The sequence below is a fragment of the Rutidosis leptorrhynchoides genome, chromosome 10, assembly GCF_046630445.1.
Source record: "Rutidosis leptorrhynchoides isolate AG116_Rl617_1_P2 chromosome 10, CSIRO_AGI_Rlap_v1, whole genome shotgun sequence".
Taxonomy (NCBI): Eukaryota; Viridiplantae; Streptophyta; class Magnoliopsida; order Asterales; family Asteraceae; genus Rutidosis; species Rutidosis leptorrhynchoides.
In genome coordinates this window covers 323,363,119-323,385,996 of record NC_092342.1, presented here as the reverse complement: position 1 = coordinate 323,385,996, position 22,878 = coordinate 323,363,119, and the positions used below count along the sequence as shown (strand labels likewise).

The 22,878-nt window shown below is 36.2% G+C and overlaps 1 protein-coding gene across 1 annotated transcript; it reads left to right on the top strand.

The window, feature by feature from the left end:
* Positions 1-547: 547 nt before the first annotated feature.
* On the top strand, positions 548-3,283 carry LOC139872916 (uncharacterized). Its single transcript, XM_071860852.1, has 6 exons — positions 548-901; positions 1,810-1,903; positions 2,166-2,236; positions 2,393-2,449; positions 2,552-2,773; positions 2,877-3,283. Exons 1-6 carry the CDS (start codon positions 797-799, stop codon positions 2,988-2,990), a joined length of 663 nt encoding a protein of 220 aa, XP_071716953.1. The 5' UTR covers positions 548-796; the 3' UTR covers positions 2,991-3,283.
* The last annotated feature ends 19,595 nt before the right edge of the window (positions 3,284-22,878 follow it).

Sequence of the window (22,878 nt, the reverse complement as noted above, 5' to 3'; positions counted from 1 at the left end):
TACAGTCTCCTTTGGAGATTTTCAAGCAAAACCAACCTTTGAGATTTATTCTATCACTTGTACTTGTTTAATATGTTACACATTTCACCCGGTAACCCCTAGTTTGATGAATTGTGTTGCATAGTTGGTAAAGTGTAGGGTTATTTTGGTATATTTTGTTTTTCAATATTTTTAATTTTATATTTATTACCTTTTTAATTATATTATTTCATTTTCTAATTACTTTACATTTTTTTATATTAACATAATTGCGCTAGGGGGCTTGATTACTCGAAATTTTACCTTCTATGAGAAAACGCTCGTTCATAGAAATGTTTTTCTTACTTACTAAAAAAATAGTATATCATTATTTCTTGGAAAAAAAAAAGAAAATCATCCAAATTAAAAACGTACCCATTCCTTTTTCCCTCGGGAGAAAAATATCCCCAACCCACCCGAACCCACTACAAGTTTTTCAACGCAAACCCACAAGTTTACCAATTTATTTTCCTTTTTTATTTATTTATATAAACTAAAAAATACATAATAATCCGTATTATTGTTTCTGGAGACTTCTTGAGGCCTTAAACGTCGTATGAATGTATAATTTGTACGCATATCCTCACGAAAACATTCTAACGTGCCGTGTTTTACTCTGCAATCATGTATATCATCAATTGCCTTATTATTATAAGCCTTCAAGAATTCATACCAAATTCTGGGTTGTGATTTTTCGATTCAACAATTTGTCGACAATAACAAAAAAAGGAACATTTTTTTACTAACTCTTGTAGTTTTAGTGACAAGGGTTTGAAGAATGGATAGTAATAAAGAAGAAAGCAGCAATTTTTATGAAATTTTGGGGTTGAAAAAAGAATGCAATGAAGCAGAGCTCAAGAATGCCTACAAGAAACTTGCACTGGTTAGCAATTCTTAAAATTTATCATTTTTATTAACACCCCTCTTATAAAAATTATATTTTTAAGATATTATTGACTTTAATTCTTGAAAATGAAGAGTTCATTGACTATCTTATTTTGATGTGTTTTTCTGTTATTGTTCTTTGAGAGAATGATAAGCTTTTTTTTTTTAGTTAATTGACTGTACATTTGCAACATGAAATGAAAGTTTCAATTAGTACTTCTATAGTTTTATGGTGAGGTAGAATTGAGCTTGGTTTACATGACTCCTGGGACATAGAGTTATCAGTTATGTAACTATTTTATCTGTATTAATTTTTTTATTTTTGCGCTGTGACGAAATTTTGTAAAAGAATAATGATTTTTACGATCAGACTACCTCGAGAATGGATTATTTATTAATTCACATGTACGCGGCCTAAACCTGTTATCCCGTGACCTTTTTCGGCCCTTTTCTCAATCACCCCAAGATATGAACCTGAGATCCTTTGTGATTCATTGGCAAAACTCCGTAGGGGCAGGGGATGGCACCCGCCCTCAGTGGATTTGAAATTTTCAGTGTTAAAATTTTGGATTTTTTGATTTTGACCCTAGTGGATTTGAAATTTCCAGGCTTAAAATTTGATTTTGCTCCAAAAAACTCCATATTTTGCCCAAAAGCCTTCAGATTTGCTCCCAACCCAAAACCTATGACCCAAAAGGTTGTATTTTCATGGAAGAATGAAAGAAATATTTTTACAGAAAATGTGAACGCTTTTGAAAAAAATTTCGCCCCCGGTGAAAAAAAATTCTGGTTCCGCCACTGTTTGTGATTGTGATGATATCCAACCAAGACGAAATATTGTGGAAGGTTAATTTTGAATGAAGTTTGGGTCAGATTTGTGTTGTGATGTTGTTTTGTGTGGTGTAGAGATGGCATCCTGATAGATGCTCAGCTTCTGGTAATTTGAAGTATGTGGAAGAGGCTAAAAACAAGTTTCAGGCAGTGCAAGAAGCTTATTCTGGTATGTATATTTTCTTATATATATGCATTTCTTTGATCTCTTTGTAGTGTTCCACTTGCAATTTATTGTTTTGATGATTGCCTAGCTAGTGTATTCATATATTTGTTCCTTATAAGGTATTCAGGTTTGATAAAATCTGTAATAGTTTACTTGTTCTACTTCTCATTGTAATTGGGTACTGAATCTTGTTACTTAATATTTATAAATTCCACAAGTAAATGTTAGCTCAATCTTTAATTTTTTCATTATTTCTGGATCCTAGTACTTTCTGATGCAAACAAAAGATTTATGTACGATGTCGGAATCCATGACAATGATAATGACGATGCGGATGTAAGTTCTTTCTTCCTTTTCTTGCAAGAGTATTCATGTTCATTGTCTAATCTTTCTGGCATTTATCATAATTTCTTTAAAAAAACATCTTTATGACAATAAATATCAAGAACTTACTGATAACGTGGTTTTGTAAAACTGATTGATGGGAATTAGGGTATGGCTGACTTCTTGACCGAAATGGCAACGATGATGAGGCAAAACAAACCCAATGTAAGCTCTTTATTCTCTTATCTTTATTTAAGGAAACAAAGTAGATTAGCAATCTAGCATATATGCATGCCAAAATCGCGATTTTAAAAATATTTTTTACAGGAAAACGCCGAGACGAGTTTTGAAGAGCTTAAAGATTTATTTGAGGAGATGTTTCAAAGCGACATCGAATCAACGAAAAGCTTCACTACTTGTCCTTCTTTGTTTTCAAGTTGTAGCGAAAGCTCTACTTCGATTAACAAACGAGTTTCGTCTGAAATGTCAACTTCTACATTTGCAGACTCTTCAAATTTCAGAATGAGTGCACAAGGATTTTGCTTAGGGGTTGGTTTATCGAACTCTTTATTCGATTTATTAGTTATTTAGTTGGATCCAAATCAAGTACTAACAATGTGGTTTGTGATATTGTGATGTTTTTTCAAAACAGGTGGGCAATGCGGAAGACACAAAACGAGGAGGGTGTGTTCGAGGAAGGCGTGGCACTAAGAATGGTCATAAACACAAAGGTTCTCAAAACGGTTTCTCTTCGATTCGTGCTTGATTGATCAATAGAAGTTATGAGTAATTAGTTCATATTAGCGGTTTCTCATTCATGTTTAGTTAACTGTCTCGAAAAAATCCTCGATTTCAATGACATAAATGTTTTACCCGTTTATCCTCGACCAAAATCTAAATTCGTATTCTTTCAAGAAGGTGAGTGATATATTCACTTTTAATTTTGATAAATACACTTACTCTCATGTATTAGGTAGTTGTAATATACACTCATGCATTAGGTAGTTGTACTATACATGCTGGTGAAGCATGATAATAGTGGATTTATAAAAATTACAAGTGGAAATATCAACGCCCGATGTAGTTACAATAATTTTGTATTCTTGAGACCACTTGTTACGCGAGTTTACCGTGTGTGGAATATCTGATGTGTCAACCTAAACGCTCACAACACTTGTTGTGGGGCGTTTAAGGCAAGGCATTTTTCAATGCGCAGAAACATGGGCGTGGGGCAACATTATATTATTATGATATATATTTATTATTTTCTTTTTTCTATCATATTTTATCATCATCCATAAGACCATAGCTTTCGCATACACCATTACATTCATTTCCTCCACAACATTGTCACGTAACAATTATCTCAAACAACCTTACAATGTCACATTGATGATAACTAATGGTCTGGTGAACCTATATAATCCGTGAACCTACTTTTGAAGGACCATTAAGATAAGATGCGGTCACCTACATATGTTAACTTTTCATCATTCAATTAGGTTTGATGGATGCTTGACCATTGTTTCCTAATGTAGGGGAATCTGCAACTAACAAAATGATGACCAATTGACTATGACCTAATTATGTACAACTTCTTAGCTATTATTCTGTACCTTTTGTTTCTTGCTTTTGGTACATTTTAGAAAAAAACAAAAATGCTTTTGTTTACCCCATTTTTTTTTAGAATAACACACACACACATTTTTTATTTATTTATTTATTTAATTTTTTTTATTTTTTTATTTTTTGTTTATGACGAAACTCAAACTTATAACTTTAAAGCTAATGATTTCCCTTGATACCGATAGATGAGACACCCTTTGTGTTTACCCTATTTATTTTAACTCTTGAAAGGAAAACAAATAGGTGTATCATGTATAAATTACAAACTGGTGACAAAAATTGTAATTGATTAGGAACATATTAAATGTTTATTTATTGAGATGGAAAATGAAATATGTAAAATATGTATCACGTATCATAGTTCACTTAAACATTCTAAATAGGTATCGAGATGTAAAATGAAATTGTCACGTATATGATTACTAAAATTTAGCTTGTTTAGATTCTCAATTTATTCTCAATTTATCATATTCTCTAAATATCAAATTGAACTTATCTATGGTATATAACTATATAAGGACCTTCAAATTAGACCACCTCGGATACGATGTTAGCTGTCAGACTATTTTGAACACACTGTAATTTTTCTTTTCAAACTTCTCGCCAGCCTTAATATATTCAAGTTGTTAGAAAATAAAAGTGTGAATATAAAACTTCAACTGCTAGACTATTTTGAATTTGAAGTGCTTTTTACAGTATTATGTAGATATTATCTTTATTTTAACTAAGGAATAACTAAAAAGAGATTCATTTTTATAATTGTCTTAAAATGTTAATGGCTAATTACCAATTTATACTACATTATAGCAAAACCAGTGAATCTCCAGATTTATACTACATTACCAATATATACACATATACAGTTATACTACATTATGGCTAATTACCAATTTATACTACATTATAGCAAAACCAGTGAATCTCCAGATTTATGCTCATTCATTAATTTTGTTAGACCATCACCAAATTATCTAATCAAATTGTGGTGTCATCTCAATTATACAAATTAAGAATTTTTAATTAGTAATGGATAATGATACCGCAATCCGCATGCGCACCTGCAAATCTATGCGGGCACCCTCTAGGGTGCGTATGCGTGTGCTCAGGTGCGTTATGCGGTATGCGGATTCGTATCTAATGCCTTTGTTCCCGGAACAGCGATTACTTGGCTATCAAGTAAATATCTTTTCCATAATTACATCCGTGATTCGGGGGAGTTTGTTATGGAAATGATTGCCATTATCTCGGATGGTTCTAGAATTAGGGTTTGCCTATATATACAAACCCTAACTATCATTCTAAACATCGTCACATTACGTAACTACCATCTGCCACACGCTTTACGTAATTAAGCATCATTCTTCGTCTCTTCAAGGTTAATAGGTTAGTTCTTCATTAAGCTAGCACCTACAACCTTATTTGGGGCCTTCTGATCAGCGATCGCTATCGAAGGTGGACTTAATCACTTGGCCACCCCGCCGACATCATCATGTCGGCCAGGGTTATTCACGGTAGCCGGACCGGAGAGCCTTGTTCTAAGATCCTTAAACCCCACTAATGCATTGAGCATGCATGTTAAACCCAATGGTAAAAATATGCATGATCAAGTGGTGCTTTCATTGAGAGTCGAACTAGTTCAAGACTGTTTAATTGCTTTCTCTTTTAAAAGGTTTTGAATTATAAGGCTTATTTTTCACGAAATTTTTTGAATTTTTTCATTTCACAGTATCATGACTTCCGGGGACTCGTCGGAACGTACTCAAACGGATAATCAAAACACACCATCTGGCAGTCAGCATACGCAGGCTACGACTACGGGGGCGGGATACGCGCCATATCTTCCACCTGTATCCGGCGAACCTTTTCAGAGGTATAAGCCGATATATCCTGATGGGATCACACCGCCAAGGGCAAACTCGCCAGTTACCACTACGCGGTTGGATTTTTCCGCAGTGGATCCAAGGGTCATCTTGGCAGGCACTAGCGGTGAAACAGTATGCCCGCACGTAGTATGCTGCGACCAGGTACCTATTTATAGTACCACGGTTTCGATCCCTCTGCGGACGCAGAGTGTTCAGCAGAATTCATCGTTTACACCGTTGCAACCTTGGCAACCACCGCGTCCAATTTCGTAGTTTTTGACTCCTGCGGATGCGCAGGCATTACTTAATAGTTGGGGGTTCGGTGTCATTCCGGATGCCAATTCTCATTGGACGCCGATAACCGCAGAACAGCAAAGCACTGCGCATACGGTTGGGCTTATAGCGGCATATCCTCAGGTCTCACAGGCATCTGCGCCACAGGTTTCGATACCTTTTCAGATACCCGTATACTCTACGCCGGCAAGCCTGCCTTCTTTTCCAAATCAGCCTTGGTTGTATCCGCAGACGCCAGGGCAGCCCTGGCAAAATATTCAGGGGCAAGCGAATCTCGCAGGCCAATTTATGCAGGTGGCACCTCCCGACATGGTCCACCTGTTTTCACAACCTGATTTTGTTCAGGATATGATGAGGCGTTTCTTCGCAGGGCTCAAAGGTGACCCTGTTAAACCACCTTTTGAGCTACCAACAACTTTTGATAAGTTTCCTCCGCATATAGCTACATATCCCTTTCCATCTGCACCAAAGATACCTCATACATTAGGTATTTACAATGGCTTAACTGATCCGGATGACTTCTTACAGCGTTTTGAAGGCACAATGCGCACTCAAGGTTGGGTGGATCCGGTTGCGTGTCAGATATTTCCAATGACACTGCAGGGTATTGCTCGTGAATGGTTTAATAAACTGCCGGCGGGTAGTATAGCCGGGTTTATGGATCTGCGGACGAAATTCTTGCTGCAATATCAGAATCAGAGGCCACGCAAACGCACTCATATTGAATGTCATGATATTGTGCAGAAATCCAAGGAATCTTTGGGTGAATTTCTCACAAGATATACTAATGTGTGTCTGCGCATACCAGATCTCAAACCAGAGCAACAGATTTTCGGACTCATACATGGTATAAACTCAGAAAGTCATCCAACACTGGTAAGGCGTCTGCGCCATACAGTCCCAACAACTTATGCTGAGGCGCTTAATGAATGCCACGACTATATGCGGAGTGGCGAAGATAATGACATCCCAACAGCTAGCTCACGCAATGAGAGGAAGGACGACGATGATCGTTCGCGCGATCAAAATCGTGGTAACAACTCTCGCGGAAGGTATCCTAGCGGTGGTCCTATCAGGAATGATAAAGGGAAATCAAGTGGCAATTATCGAAACAATAATCAGCGCGACATCAATAATCAGAACTATGCGCTGCTTAAAAGTTTGTCTAAAACGCCAAAAGAAATTTTGGCAACCGAACCGGTATGCGCAACCTTTGCGGTTCCAACTCCGCTTACAGAATTTGGTAAGCGGGATAAAACAAAGTATTGCGAATTCCATGACGATTACGGGCATGACACTAATCGATGCAAAAACTTGATGGAACGAGTGCTCGAGGCACTACGCGCAGGTAAATTGGATCACTTAAAACCACCTAAGAAGGACAAGGGAAAATCCACAGAGGAAGGTTCGAAGGCTAAAACTTTCGCATGGCAAAAAGTTGATAAAACAAAAAACGCTGACTTAACCATCAATATGGTTGACGCAGAGAAAGTTTGCCAGCGGAGAAAGTACAATGATCATCATGACTGGGAACTTCTCCCAATCACGTTTCCTCCTGTAATGTCAATCGACACAGTTAACGATCCCATTATCATCAAGTGTCGTATCCCTACTTGCGGAGTACAAATTAAACGCATGCATGTTGACACCGGGAGTGGCGTCGACATTATGTACGAACATTGCTATCGTTTCCTTCCTGCAGAAGTTAGGACGCAGCTATGCCAGTCTGATGTTACGTTATCTGGGTTCTCCGGAGAAAGCTCATGGCCGATAGGGCGGATAGAGCTGATGGTAGAGCTTGCGGATGACATGAATCCACAGATGGTCAGACATGACTTGGTTGATTTTTATGTGGTCCGATCGACTTCGCGGTATAACGCGCTGCTAGGAAGAAACTTCATACGGTGTTTTAACATTATACCATCAGTGGTGCATGGATTGATTAAGTTTCCTACATTGGGAGGCGTTGCCACGATTGAAATGTCCCGTTCTTATTGATTAAAAACGTTCCATATTAATTGATTTCGTTGCGAGGTTTTGACCTCTATATGAGACGTTTTTCAAAGACTGCATTCATTTTTAAAACAAACCATAACCTTTATTTCATAAATAAAGGTTTAAAAAGCTTTACGTAGATTATCAAATAATGATAATCTAAAATATCCTGTTTACACACGACCATTACATAATGGTTTACAATACAAATATGTTACATCGAAATCAGTTTCTTGAATGCAGTTTTTACACAATATCATACAAACATGGACTCCAAATCTTGTCCTTATTTTAGTATGCAACAGCGGAAGCTCTTAATATTCACCTGAGAATAAACATGCTTTAAACGTCAACAAAAATGTTGGTGAGTTATAGGTTTAACCTATATATATCAAATCGTAACAATAGACCACAAGATTTCATATTTCAATACACATCCCATACATAGAGATAAAAATCATTCATATGGTGAACACCTGGTAACCGACAATAACAAGATGCATATATAAGAATATCCCCATCATTCCGGGACACCCTTCGGATATGATATAAATTTCGAAGTACTAAAGCATCCGGTACTTTGGATGGGGTTTGTTAGGCCCAATAGATCTATCTTTAGGATTCGCGTCAATTAGGGTGTCTGTTCCCTAATTCTTAGATTACCAGACTTAATAAAAAGGGGCATATTCGATTTCGATAATTCAACCATAGAATGTAGTTTCACGTACTTGTGTCTATTTTGTAAATCATTTATAAAACCTGCATGTATTCTCATCCCAAAAATATTAGATTTTAAAAGTGGGACTATAACTCACTTTCACAGATTTTTACTTCGTCGGGAAGTAAGACTTGGCCACTGGTTGATTCACGAACCTATAACAATATATACATATATATCAAAGTATGTTCAAAATATATTTACAACACTTTTAATATATTTTGATGTTTTAAGTTTATTAAGTCAGCTGTCCTCGTTAGTAACCTATAACTAGTTGTCCACAGTTAGATGTACAGAAATAAATCGATAAATATTATCTTGAATCAATCCACGACCCAGTGTATACGTATCTCAGTATTGATCACAACTCAAACTATATATATTTTGGAATCAACCTCAACCCTGTATAGCTAACTCCAACATTCACATATAGAGTGTCTATGGTTGTTCCGAAATATATATAGATGTGTCGACATGATAGGTCGAAACATTGTATACGTGTCTATGGTATCTCAAGATTACATAATATACAATACAAGTTGATTAAGTTATGGTTGGAATAGATTTGTTACCAATTTTCACGTAGCTAAAATGAGAAAAATTATCCAATCTTGTTTTACCCATAACTTCTTCATTTTAAATCCGTTTTGAGTGAATCAAATTGCTATGGTTTCATATTGAACTCTATTTTATGAATCTAAACAGAAAAAGTATAGGTTTATAGTCGGAAAAATAAGTTACAAATCGTTTTTGTAAAGGTAGTCATTTCAGTCGAAAGAACGACGTCTAGATGACCATTTTAGAAAACATACTTTCACTTTGAGTTTAACCATAATTTTTGGATATAGTTTCATGTTCATAATAAAAATCATTTTCTCAGAATAACAACTTTTAAATCAAAGTTTATCATAGTTTTTAATTAACTAACCCAAAACAGCCCGCGGTGTTACTACGACGGCGTAAATCCGGTTTTACGGTGTTTTTCGTGTTTCCAGGTTTTAAATCATTAAGTTAGCATATCATATAGATATAGAACATGTGTTTAGTTGATTTTAAAAGTCAAGTTAGAAGGATTAACTTTTGTTTGCGAACAAGTTTAGAATTAACTAAACTATGTTCTAGTGATTACAAGTTTAAACCTTCGAATAAGATAGCTTTATATGTATGAATCGAATGATGTTATGAACATCATTACTACCTTAATTTCCTTGGATAAACCTACTGGAAAAGAGAAAAATGGATCTAGCTTCAATAGATCCTTGGATGGCTCGAAGTTCTTGAAGCAGAATCATGACACGAAAACAAGTTCAAGTAAGATCATCACTTGAAATAAGATTGTTATAGTTATAGAAATTGAACCAAAGTTTGAATATGATTATTACCTTGTATTAGAATGATAACCTACTGTAAGAAACAAAGATTTCTTGAGGTTGGATGATCACCTTACAAGATTGGAAGTGAGCTAGCAAACTTGAAAGTATTCTTGATTTTATGAAACTAGAACTTTTGTAATTTATGAAGAACACTTAGAACTTGAAGATAGAACTTGAGAGAGATCAATTAGATGAAGAAAATTGAAGAATGAAAGTGTTTGTAGGTGTTTTTGGTCGTTGGTGTATGGATTAGATATAAAGGATATGTAATTTTGTTTTCATGTAAATAAGTCATGAATGATTACTCATATTTTTGTAATTTTATGAGATATTTCATGCTAGTTGCCAAATGATGGTTCCCACATGTGTTAGGTGACTCACATGGGCTGCTAAGAGCTGATCATTGGAGTGTATATACCAATAGTACATACATCTAAAAGCTGTGTACTGTACGAGTACGAATACGGGTGCATACGAGTAGAATTGTTGATGAAACTGAACGAGAATGTAATTGTAAGCATTTTTGTTAAGTAGAAGTATTTTGATAAGTGTATTGAAGTCTTTCAAAAGTGTATAAATACATATTAAAACACTACATGTATATACATTTTAACTGAGTCGTTAAGTCATCGTTAGTCGTTACATGTAAGTGTTGTTTTGAAACCTTTAGGTTAACGATCTTGTTAAATGTTGTTAACCCAATGTTTATAATAACAAAAGAGATTTTAAATTATTATATTATCATGATATTATGATGTACGAATATCTCTTAATATGATATATATACATTAAATGTCGTTACAACGATAAACGTTACATATATGTCTCGTTTCAAAATCATTAAGTTAGTAGTCTTGTTTTTACATATGTAGTTCATTGTTAATATAATTAATGATATGTTTACTTATCATAATATCATGTTAACTATATATATAACCATATGTATGTCATCATATAGTTTTTTACAAGTTTTAACGTTCGTGAATCACCGGTCAACTTGGGTGGTCAATTGTCTATATGAAACCTATTTCAATTAATCAAGTCTTAACAAGTTTGATTGCTTAACATGTTGGAAACATTTAATCATGTAAACATCAATCTCAATTAATATATATAAACATGAAAAAGTTCGGGTCACTACAGCGATTGCGTCACATCAAACAACTGAGTTGTGTGGCTCAGTTGTGCCTATAAGCACTCCCAGCGTGGGGGAACAACTCGCAAACTGTGCGGTCATAGCGAATCGTTTACATCCGGATAAGCGAATTAAAATCGGCGCAGGTTTGTCAGCTGAAACCAAGGCTAAGCTACATAGAATTATATCCGCAAACGCAGATGTTTTCGCGTGGCGCGAATCAGAAATGACTGGGGTTCCGCTAGATATTGCGGAACATAAATTGAATGTTAATCCATCACTCACGCCCGTTAGGCAAAAGAAGCGGCATATGGCTTTTGAACGCAGTTATTGGTTGTGCGCAGAAGTAGATAACCTAGTCAAAGCAAACATTCTGCGGGAAGTGCGCTATCAGACATGGGTTGCTAATCCTGTGTTGGTGAAAAAGGCTGACGGTAACTGGCGGATGTGTGTTGATTTTAAGGATATTAATAAAGCATGTCCCAAGGACAACTATCCTCTCCCAGAGATAGATTGGAAGGTGGAATCACTGTCAGGTTTTCGGTACAAGTGTTTTCTAGATGCATACAAGGGTTATCACCAAATCTTAATGGCTGCGGAAGATGAGGACAAAACTACTTTTCATACGCCGCAAGGTATCTACTGTTATAAGAAGATGCCCTTCGGATTAAAAAACGCAGGCGCAACCTATCAGCGCGTAATTGATGCGGCATTCAAACACCAAATTGGCAGGAATCTTGAAGCGTACGTTGACGACTTGGTAATTAAGAGCAACACTGAAGAAGAAATGCTCGCGGACATCCTAGAAACGTTTGCGTCTCTACGTAGAATAAACATGAAGCTTAACCCGCTCAAGTGTAGTTTTAGGGAAGAGGAAGGCAAGTTTCTAGGTCATGTGGTGACAGCGCGGGGAATCAAGGCAAATCCCAAAAAGATTGAGGCCATTGATAGTTTGCCATCTCCGAAAACAAAGAAAGACGTGCAGAGTCTAACCGGGAAGCTTGCGGCGATCACGCGGTTTTTGTCGAAGGCCGCAGAGCGACAATTGCCATTCTTCAATACTTTGAAGAATTGCTTAAAGAAAAAAGACTTTGTATGGACTCAGGAGGCGTAATCAGCCTTTCAGGAGATGAAGAAGGTGCTCGCTGAATTACCAACACTCACCGCACCAGTAACAGGAGAAACGCTTACGCTGTACCTTGCGGCATCAAAAGAAGCAATCAGCTCGGTTCTTATCGCAGATCGCGGAAAGGTAATCCATTCCCTTTTACTAGTGAATTATTTATTTCGTATACAATTAATGCTGAGGTTTTCTCAGACGCAAATGCCGGTCTACTTTGTAAGCAAGACGCTGACAGCAAGCGAAGTAAACTATGCACCAATAGAAAACCTAGTGTATGCGCTAGTCCACACGGCGCGGCGTTTGCGCCGATATTTTCAAGCACACCCAGTTGTGGTTCTAACTGATCAGCCAATCAAGCAGGTTGGTAAAAACCTAATTTGCGGCAATGACCGGGAATACCGCATTGACTAACGCAATCATATTATGTTTCAGGTACTTTATAAACCTGAAATCTCTGACCGAATGGCTAAATGGGCTGTTGAGTTAGGGGAGCATGAAATAAATTTTTCTTCACGAAGCACGGTTAAGGGTCAAATACATACGGATTACCTCGCAGAGTTACCTGCGGATGTTGAGGCATCAGCAGAACATCAAGATACGCATGCACCAACTCTGTCACCATGGGAGTTATATACCGATGGTGAAATGTCCCGTTCTTATTGATTAAAAACGTTCCATATTAATTGATTTCGTTGCGAGGTTTTGACCTCTATATGAGACGTTTTTCAAAGACTGCATTCATTTTAAAACAAACCATAACCTTTATTTTATCAATAAAGGTTTAAAAAGCTTTACGTAGATTATCAAATAATGATAATCTAAAATATCCTGTTTACACACGACCATTACATAATGGTTTACAATACAAATATGTTACAATAAAATAAGTTTCTTGAATGCAGTTTTTACACAATATCATATAAGCATGGACTCCAAATCTCGTCCTTATTTAAGTATGCGACAGCGTAAGCTCTTAATAATCACCTGAGAATAAACATGCTTAAAACGTCAACAAAAATGTTGGTGAGTTATAGGTTTAACCTATATATATCAAATCATAATAATAGACCACAAGATTTCATATTTCAATACACATCCCATACATAGAGATAAAAATCATTCATATGGTGAACACCTGGTAACCGACATTAACAAGATGCATATATAAGAATATCCCCATCATTCCGGGACACCCTTCGGATATGATATAAATTTCGAAGTACTAAAGCATCCGGTACTTTGGATGGGGTTTGTTAGGCCCAATAGATCTATCTTTAGGATTCGCGTCAATTAGGGTGTCTGTTCCCTAATTCTTAGATTACCAGACTTAATAAAAAGGGGCATATTCGATTTCGATAATTCAACCATAGAATGTAGTTTCACGTACTTGTGTCTATTTTGTAAATCATTTATAAAACCTGCATGTATTCTCATCCCAAAAATTTTAGATTTTAAAAGTGGGACTATAACTCACGTTTCACAGATTTTTACTTCGTCGGAAAGTAAGACTTGGCCACTGGTTGATTCACGAACCTATAACAATATATACATATATATCAAAGTATGTTCAACATATATTTACAACACTTTTAATATATTTTGATGTTTTAAGTTTATTAAGTCAGCTGTCCTCGTTAGTAACCTACAACTAGTTATCCACAGTTAGATGTACAGAAATAAATCGATAAATATTATCTTGAATCAATCCACGACCCAGTGTATACGTATCTCAGTAATCACAACTCAAACTATATATATTTTGGAATCAACCTCAACCCTGTATAGCTAACTCCAACATTCACATATAGAGTGTCTTTGGTTGTTCCGAAATATATATAGATGTGTCGACATGATAGGTCGAAACATTGTATACGTGTCTATGGTATCACAAGATTACATAATATACAATACAAGTTGATTAAGTTATGGTTGGAATAGATTTGTTACCAATTTTCACGTAGCTAAAATGAGAAAAATTATCCAATCTTGTTTTACCCATAACTTCTTCATTTTAAATCCGTTTTGAGTGAATCAAATTGATATGGTTTCATATTGAACTCTATTTTATAAATCTAAACAGAAAAAGTATAGGTTTATAGTCAGAAAAATAAGTTACAAGTCGTTTTTGTAAAGGTAGTCATTTCAGTCGAAAGAACGACGTCTAGATGACCATTTTAGAAAACCTACTTCCACTTTGAGTTTAACCATAATTTTTGGATATAGTTTCATGTTCATAATAAAAATCATTTTCTCATAATAACAACTTTTAAATCAAAGTTTATCATAGTTTTTAATTAACTAACCCAAAACAGCCCGCGGTGTTACTACGACGGTGTAAATCCGGTTTTACGGTGTTTTTCGTGTTTCCAGGTTTTAAATCATTAAGTTAGCATATCATATAGATATAGAATATGTGTTTAGTTGATTTTAAAAGTCAAGTTAGAAGGATTAACTTTTTTTTGCGAACAAGTTTAGAATTAACTAAACTATGTTCTAGTGATTACAAGTTTAAACCTTCGAATAAGATAGCTTTATGTATATGAATCGAATGATGTTATGAACATCATTACTACCTTAAGTTCCTTGGATAAACCTACTGGAAAAGAGAAAAATGGATCTAGCTTCAACGGATCCTTGGATGGCTCGAAGTTCTTGAAGCAGAATCATGACACGAAAACAAGTTCAAGTAAGATCATCACTTGAAATAAGATTGTTATAGTTATAGAAATTAAACCAAAGTTTGAATATGATTATTACCTTGTATTAGAATGATAACCTACTGTAAGAAACAAAGATTTCTTGAGGTTGGATGATCACCTTACAAGATTGGAAGTGAGCTAGCAAACTTGAAAGTATTCTTGATTTTATGTAACTAGAACTTGTAGAATATATGAAGAACACTTAGAAATTGAAGATAGAACTTGAGAGAGATCAATTAGATGAAGAAAATTGAAGAATGAAAGTGTTTGTAGGTGTTTTTGGTCATTGGTGTATGGATTAGATATAAAGGATATGTAATTTTGTTTTCATGTAAATAAGTCATGAATGATTACTCATATTTTTGTAATTTTATGAGATATTTCATGCTAGTTGCCAAATGATGGTTCCCACATGTGTTAGGTGACTCACATGGGCTGCTAATAGCTGATCATTGGAGTGTATATACCAATAGTACGTACATCTAAAAGCTGTGTATTGTACGAGTACGAATACCGGTGCATACGAGTAGAATTGTTGATGAAACTGAACGAGGATGTAATTGTAAGCATTTTTGTTAAGTAGAAGTATTTTGATAAGTGTATTGAAGTCTTTCAAAAGTGTATAAATACATATTAAAACACTACATGTATATACATTTTAACTGAGTCGTTAAGTCATCGTTAGTCGTTACATGTAAGTGTTGTTTTGAAACCTTTAGGTTAACGATCTTGTTAAATGTTGTTAACCCAATGTTTATAATATCAAATGAGATTTTAAATTATTATATTATCATGATATTATCATGTATGAATATCTCTTAATATGATATATATACATTAAATGTCTTTACAACGATAATCGTTACATATATGTCTCGTTTAAAAATCATTAAGTTAGTAGTCTTGTTTTTACATATGTAGTTCATTGTTAATATACTTAATGATATGTTTACTTATCATAGTATCATGTTAACTATATATATATCCATATATATGTCATCATATAGTTTTTACAAGTTTTAACGTTCGTGAATCACCGGTCAACTTGGGTGGTCAATTGTCTATATGAAAAATATTTCAATTAATCAAATCTTAACAAGTTTGATTGCTTAACATGTTGGAAATATTTAATCATGTAAATATCAATCTCAATTAATATATATAAACATGGAAAAGTTCGGGTCACTACAGTACCTACCCGTTAAATAAATTTCGTCCCGAAATTTTAAGCTGTTGAAGGTGTTGACGAATCTTCTGGAAATAGATGCGGGTATTTCTTCTTCATCTGATCTTCACAATCCCAGGTGAACTCGGGTCCTCTACGAGCATTCCATCGAACCTTAACAATTGGTATCTTGTTTTGCTTAAGTCTTTTAACCTCACGATCCATTATTTCGACGGGTTCTTCGATGAATTGAAGTTTTTCGTTGATTTGGATTTCATATAACGGAATAGTGAGATCTTCTTTAGCAAAACATTTCTTCAAATTCGAGACGTGGAAAGTGTTATGTACAGCCGCGAGTTGTTGAGGTAACTCAAGTCGGTAAGCTACTGGTCCGACACGATCAATAATCTTGAATGGTCCAATATACCTTGGATTTAATTTCCCTCGTTTACCAAATCGAACAACGCCTTTCCAAGGTGCAACTTTAAGCATGACCATCTCTCCAATTTCAAATTCTATATCTTTTCTTTTAATGTCAGCGTAGCTCTTTTGTCGACTTTGGGCGGTTTTCAACCGTTGTTGAATTTGGATGATCTTCTCAGTAGTTTCTTGTATAATCTCCGGACCCGTAATCTGTCTATCCCCCACTTCACTCCAATAAATCGGAGACCTGCACTTTCTACCATAAAGTGCTTCAAACGGCTTCATCTCAATGCTTGAATGGTAGTTGTTGTTGTAGGAAAATTCTGCTAACGGTAGATGTCGATCCCAACTATTTCCGAAATCAATAACACATGCTCGTAGCATGTCTTCAAGCGTTTGTATCGTCCTTTCGCTCTGCCCATCAGTTTGTGGATGATAGGCAGTACTCATGTCTAGACGAGTTCCTAATGCTTGCTGTAATGTCTGCCAGAATCTTGAAATAAATCTGCCATCCCTATCAGAGATAATAGAGATTGGTATTCCATGTCTGGAGACGACTTCCTTCAAATACAGTCGTGCTAACTTCTCCATCTTGTCATCTTCTCTTATTAGCAGGAAGTGTACTGATTTGGTGAGACGATTAACTATTACTCAAATAGTATCAAAACCACTTGCAGTCCTTGGCAATTTAGTGATGAAATCCATGGTAATGTTTTCCCATTTCCATTCCGAGATTTCGGGTTGTTGAAGTAGACCTGATGGTTTCTGATGCTCAGCTTTGACCTTAGAACACGTCAAACATTCTCCTACATATTTAGCAACATCGACTTTCATACCCGGCCACAAAAAATGTTTCTTGAGATCCTTGTACATCTTCCCCGTTCCAGGATGTATTGAGTATCTGGTTTTATGAGCTTCTCTAAGTACCATTTCTCTCATATCTCCAAATTTTGGTACCTAAATCCTTTCAGCCCTATACCGGGTTCCGTCTTCCCGAATATTAAGATGCTTCTCCGATCCTTTGGGTATTTCATCCTTTAAATTTCTCTCTTTTAAAACTCCTTGTTGGGCCTCCTTTATTTGAGTAGTAAGGTTATTATGAATCATTATATTCATAGATTTTACTCGAATGGGTTCTCTGTCCTTCCTGCTCAAGGCATCGGCTACCACATTTGCCTTCCCCGGGTGGTAACGAATCTCAAAGTCGTAATCATTCAATAATTCAATCCACCTATGCTGCCTCATATTCAGTTGTTTCTGATTAAATATGTGTTGAAGACTTTTGTGGTCGGTATATATAATACTTTTGACCCCATATAAGTAGTGCCTCCAAGTCTTTAATGCAAAAACAACCGCGCCTAATTCCAAATCATGCGTCATATAATTTTGTTCGTGAATCTTCAATTGTCTAGACGCATAAGCAATCACCTTCATTCGTTGCATTAATACACAACCGAGACCTTGCTTTGATGCATCACAATAAATCACAAAATCATCATTCCCTTCAGGCAATGACAATATAGGTGCCGTAGTTAGCTTTTTCTTCAATAACTGAAACGCTTTCTCTTGTTCATCATTCCCTTCAAATTTCTTCCCTTTATGCGTTAATGCAGTCAAGGGTTTTGCTATTCTGGAAAAGTCTTGGATGAACCTTCTGTAGTAACCAGCTAGTCCTAAAAACTGGCGTATGTGTTTCGGAGTTTTCGGGGTTTCCCACTTTTCAACAGTTTCTATCTTTGCCGGATCCACCTTAATACCTTCTTTGTTCACTATGTGACCGAGGAATTGAACTTCTTCCAACCAAAATGCACACTTTGAAAACTTAGCGTACAATTCTTCCTTCCTCAATACTTCTAACACCTTTCTCAAATGTTCACCGTGTTCTTGGTCATTCTTTGAGTAAATAAGTATGTCATCAATGAAACCAATGACAAACTTGTCAAGGTATGGTCCACACACTCGGTTCATAAGGTCCATGAACACAGCTGGTGCATTAGTTAAACCAAACAGCATGACCATAAACTCGTAATGACCGTAACGTGTTCTGAAAGCAGTCTTTGGAATATCATCTTCTTTCACCCGCATTTGATGATACCCGAAACGTAAGTCAATCTTTGAATAAACAGACGAGCCTTGTAGTTGATCAAATAAGTCGTCGATTCTCGGTAGGGGGTAGCGGTTCTTAATGGTAAGTTTGTTCAACTCTCAGTAGTCGATACACAACCTGAATGTACCATCTTTCTTCTTGACAAACAAAACAGGAGCTCCCCACAGTGATGTGCTTGGTCGAATGAAACTACGCTCTAAAAGTTCTTGTAATTGGCTTTGCAGTTCTTTCATCTCGCTGGGTGCGAGTCTGTAAGGAGCACGAGCTATTGGTGCAGCTCCTGGTACAAGATCTATTTGAAATTCAACGGATCGATGTGGGGGTAATCCCGGTAATTCTTTCGGAAATACATCGGGAAATTCTTTTGCAATGGGAACATCATTGATGCTCTTTTCTTCAGTTTGTACTTTCTCGACGTGTGCTAGAATAGCATAGCAACCTTTTCTTATTAGTTTTTGTGCCTTCAAATTACTAATAAGACGTAGCTTCGTGTTGCCCTTTTCTCCGTACACCATTAAGGGTTTTCCTTTTTCTCGTATAATGCGAATTGCATTTTTGTAACAAACGATCTCTGCTTTCACTTCTTTCAACCAGTCCATACCGATTATCACATCAAAACTCCCTAACTCTACTGGTATCAAATCAATCTTAAATGTTTCGCTAACCAGTTTAATTTCTCGATTCCGACATATATTATCTGCTGAAATTAATTTACCATTTGCTAATTCGAGTAAAAATTTACTATCCAAAGGCGTCAATGGACAACTTAATTTAGCACAAAAATCTCTACTCATATAGCTTCTATCCGACCCGAATCAAATAAAATGTAAGCAGATTTATTGTCAATAAGAAACGTACCCGTAACAAGCTCCGGGTCTTCCTGTGCCTCTGCCGCATTAATATTGAAAACTCTTTAGCGGCCTTGTCCATTCGTGTTCTCCTGGTTCGGGCAATTTCTAATAATGTGGCCCGGTTTTCCACATTTATAACAAACTACATTGGCATAACTTGCTCCGACACTACTTGCTCTGCCATTACTCGTTCCGACACCATTTGTTCCTTTCGTTCTATTAACCCCTGGTCCGTAGACCTCACACTTCGCCGTGCTATGACCATTTCTTTTACACTTGTTGCAAAATTTGGTGCAGAACCCCGAGTGATACTTTTCACACCTTTGGCATAGCTGCTTCTGATTGTTGTTGCTGTTGCGGTTATTATTGTTGTTGGGATGATTGTTGTAGTTGCTGTTGTTGTTGTTGTTGTTGTTGTTGGGCCGTTTGTTGTAGTTGCGATTGATGTTGCGATTGTTGGGATAATTGTTGCGATTATTGTTGTAATTGATGTTGTTGTTGTATTGGTGATTCTTATCACCGTTTTCCTACCGCTTTCTTTTGACTTGCTTCACATTGGCCTCTTCAGCAGTCTGTTCTTTAATTCTTTCTTCAATCTGGTTTACTAGTTTGTGAGCCATTCTACATGCCTGTTGTATGGAGGCGGGCTCGTGTGAACTTATATCTTCTTGGATTCTTTCCGGTAATCCTTTCACAAACGCGTCGATCTTCTCTTCCTTATCTTCGAATGCTCCCGGACACAATAGGCACAATTCTGTGAATCGTCTTTCGTACGTGGTAATATCAAATCCTTGGGTTCGTAACCCTCTAAGTTCTGTCTTGAGCTTATTGACCTCGGTTCTGGGACGGTACTTCTCGTTCATCAAGTGCTTGAATGCTGACCACGGTAGTGCGTACGCATCATCTTGTCCCACTTGCTCTAGATAGGTATTCCACCATGTTAACGCAGAACCTGTGAAGGTATGCGTAGCGTACTTCACTTTGTCCTCTTCAGTACACTTATGGCAAACACCGATTCGACCTTCTCGGTCCACCGTTTTAATCCGATCGGTCCTTCGGTTCCATCAAATTCCAAAGGTTTACAGGCAGTGAATTCTTTGTAGGTGCATCCTACACGATTTCCTGTACTGCTAGATCCAAGGTTATTGTTGGTATGTAGCGCAGCCTGTACTGCGGCTATGTTTGAAGCTAGAAAAGTACGGAATTCCTCTTCATTCATATTCACGGTGTGTCGAGTAGTCGGTGTCATTTCCTTCAAAATAGTCAAATGGAACAAGTTAATCATACAGAATATTAAGAGTAGTTAATAGTATTTCGTAGCATAATATGAACTCATTTATAAAAGATTTTTCTTCATATTAGCATTTTATAAGTTTAAATTCGGATAATACCTACCCGTTAAGTTCATACTTAGTAGCTAATATACAATTCAACTACTATAATTCTATATGAAAAACTGATTATAATAATATTTCGCGTTCAAACTTTTACACAATATTTTACAAACTTACAATACCGCTTATTTTACATATAGCATGAAATATAGCACACAATAAATTTGATACAAGATGGTTGTGAAGGTAATTCTAGCTAGTACACAAGTCGTTCAGCAAAGGCAATAAAGACACGTTATTCATACGTCTAGAAACAAGTCATGCATTCTGGTTTTACTAGGATTACTTCCCATCCTTGGTCTTGTGGAACATAACCGTTATGGCCGTTGATAAGACAGCGTGTTGTAACGTCGTCAAAGGGACGAGGGTTACGTAATGTCCAACAGTCCCGTAACAATCTAAAAACCTCATTTCTTACCCCAATTACCGACTCCGTCACTTGTGGGAACGTTTTGTTTAATAGTTGTAGCCCGATGTTCTTGTTCTCACTTTGGTGAGAAGCGAACATTACTAATCCGTAAGCATAACATGCTTCTTTATGTTGCATGTTAGCCGCTTTTTCTAAATCACGAAGTCCAATATTCGGATATATTGAGTCAAAATAATTTCTTAACCCATTGCGTAAAATAGCATTTGGGTTCCCCGCAATATATGCGTCAAAGTAAACACATCGTAACTTATGGATTTCCCAATGTGATATCCCCCATCTTTCGAACGAAAGCCTTTTATAAACCAAGGCATTCTTGGAACATTCTTCGAATGTCTTACAAACTGATCTCGCCTTAAATAGTTGTGCCGAAGAATTCTGACCGACTCTAGACAAGATTTCATCAATCATGTCTCCGGGTAGGTCTCTTAAAATATTGGATTGTCTATCCATTTTGTGTTTTTATACTGTAAAATAGACAAGAGTTAGATTCATAAAAAAAAATACTTATTAATACAAGCAATTTTTACATATATCATAAAGCATAAGCACACTATATTACATATATTACACCACACGAATACAACTATCTTATTCCGACTCGCTTGTTTCTTCTTCTTCGGTTTTGGTTCGTTTTGCCAAGTTTCTAGGGATATATGATGTTCCCCTAATACGAGCCGTCGTTTTCCACATTGGTTTAGAAAAACCTGGTGGTTTAGAGGTTCCCGGGTCATTGTTACAACTTAAGGACTTCGGGGGTTGATGATACATATAAAGTTCATCGGGGTTGGAATTAGATTTCTCTATTTTTATGCCCTTTCCCTTATTATTTTCTTTTGCCTTTTTAAATTCAGTTAGGGTAATTTCTATAACATCATTGGAATTCTCGTCGGAATCCGATTCATCGGAGAATTGGTAATCCTCCCAATATTTTGCTTCCTTGGCGGAAACACCATTGACCATAATTAACCTTGGTCGGTTGGTTGAGGATTTTCTTTTACTTAACCATTTTATTATTTCCCCCACCGGTTCTATTTCTTCATCCGGTTCCGATTCTTCTTCCGGTTTCGATTCTTCTTCCGGTTCCGACTCTTCTTCCGGTTCCTCTTCGGAAACTTGTGAATCAGTCCACGAATCATTCCAATTTACATTTGACTCTTTATTATTATTAGGTGAGTCAATGGAACTTGTTCTAGAGGTAGACATCTATCACATAATATCAAACGCGTTAAGAGATTAATATATCACATAATATTCACATGTTAAAAATATATAGTTTCCAACAAAATTTGTTAAGCAATCATTTTTCAAGTAAACACGGTCGAAGTCCAGACTCACTAATGCATCCTAACAAACTCGATAAGACACACTAATGCAAAATTCTAGTTCTCTAAGACCAACGCTCGGATACGAACTGAAATGTCCCGTTCTTATTGATTAAAAACGTTCCATATTAATTGAT

Coding starts and splice junctions, on each gene's coding strand:
- LOC139872916 (XM_071860852.1), top strand. CDS start 797: ATGGATAGTAATAAAGAAGAAAGCAGCAATTTTTATGAAATTTTGGGG. Junction 1,904..2,165: donor AGTGCAAGAAGCTTATTCTG/GTATGTATATTT, acceptor TCTGGATCCTAG/TACTTTCTGATGCAAACAAA. Junction 2,774..2,876: donor CACAAGGATTTTGCTTAGGG/GTTGGTTTATCG, acceptor TTTTCAAAACAG/GTGGGCAATGCGGAAGACAC.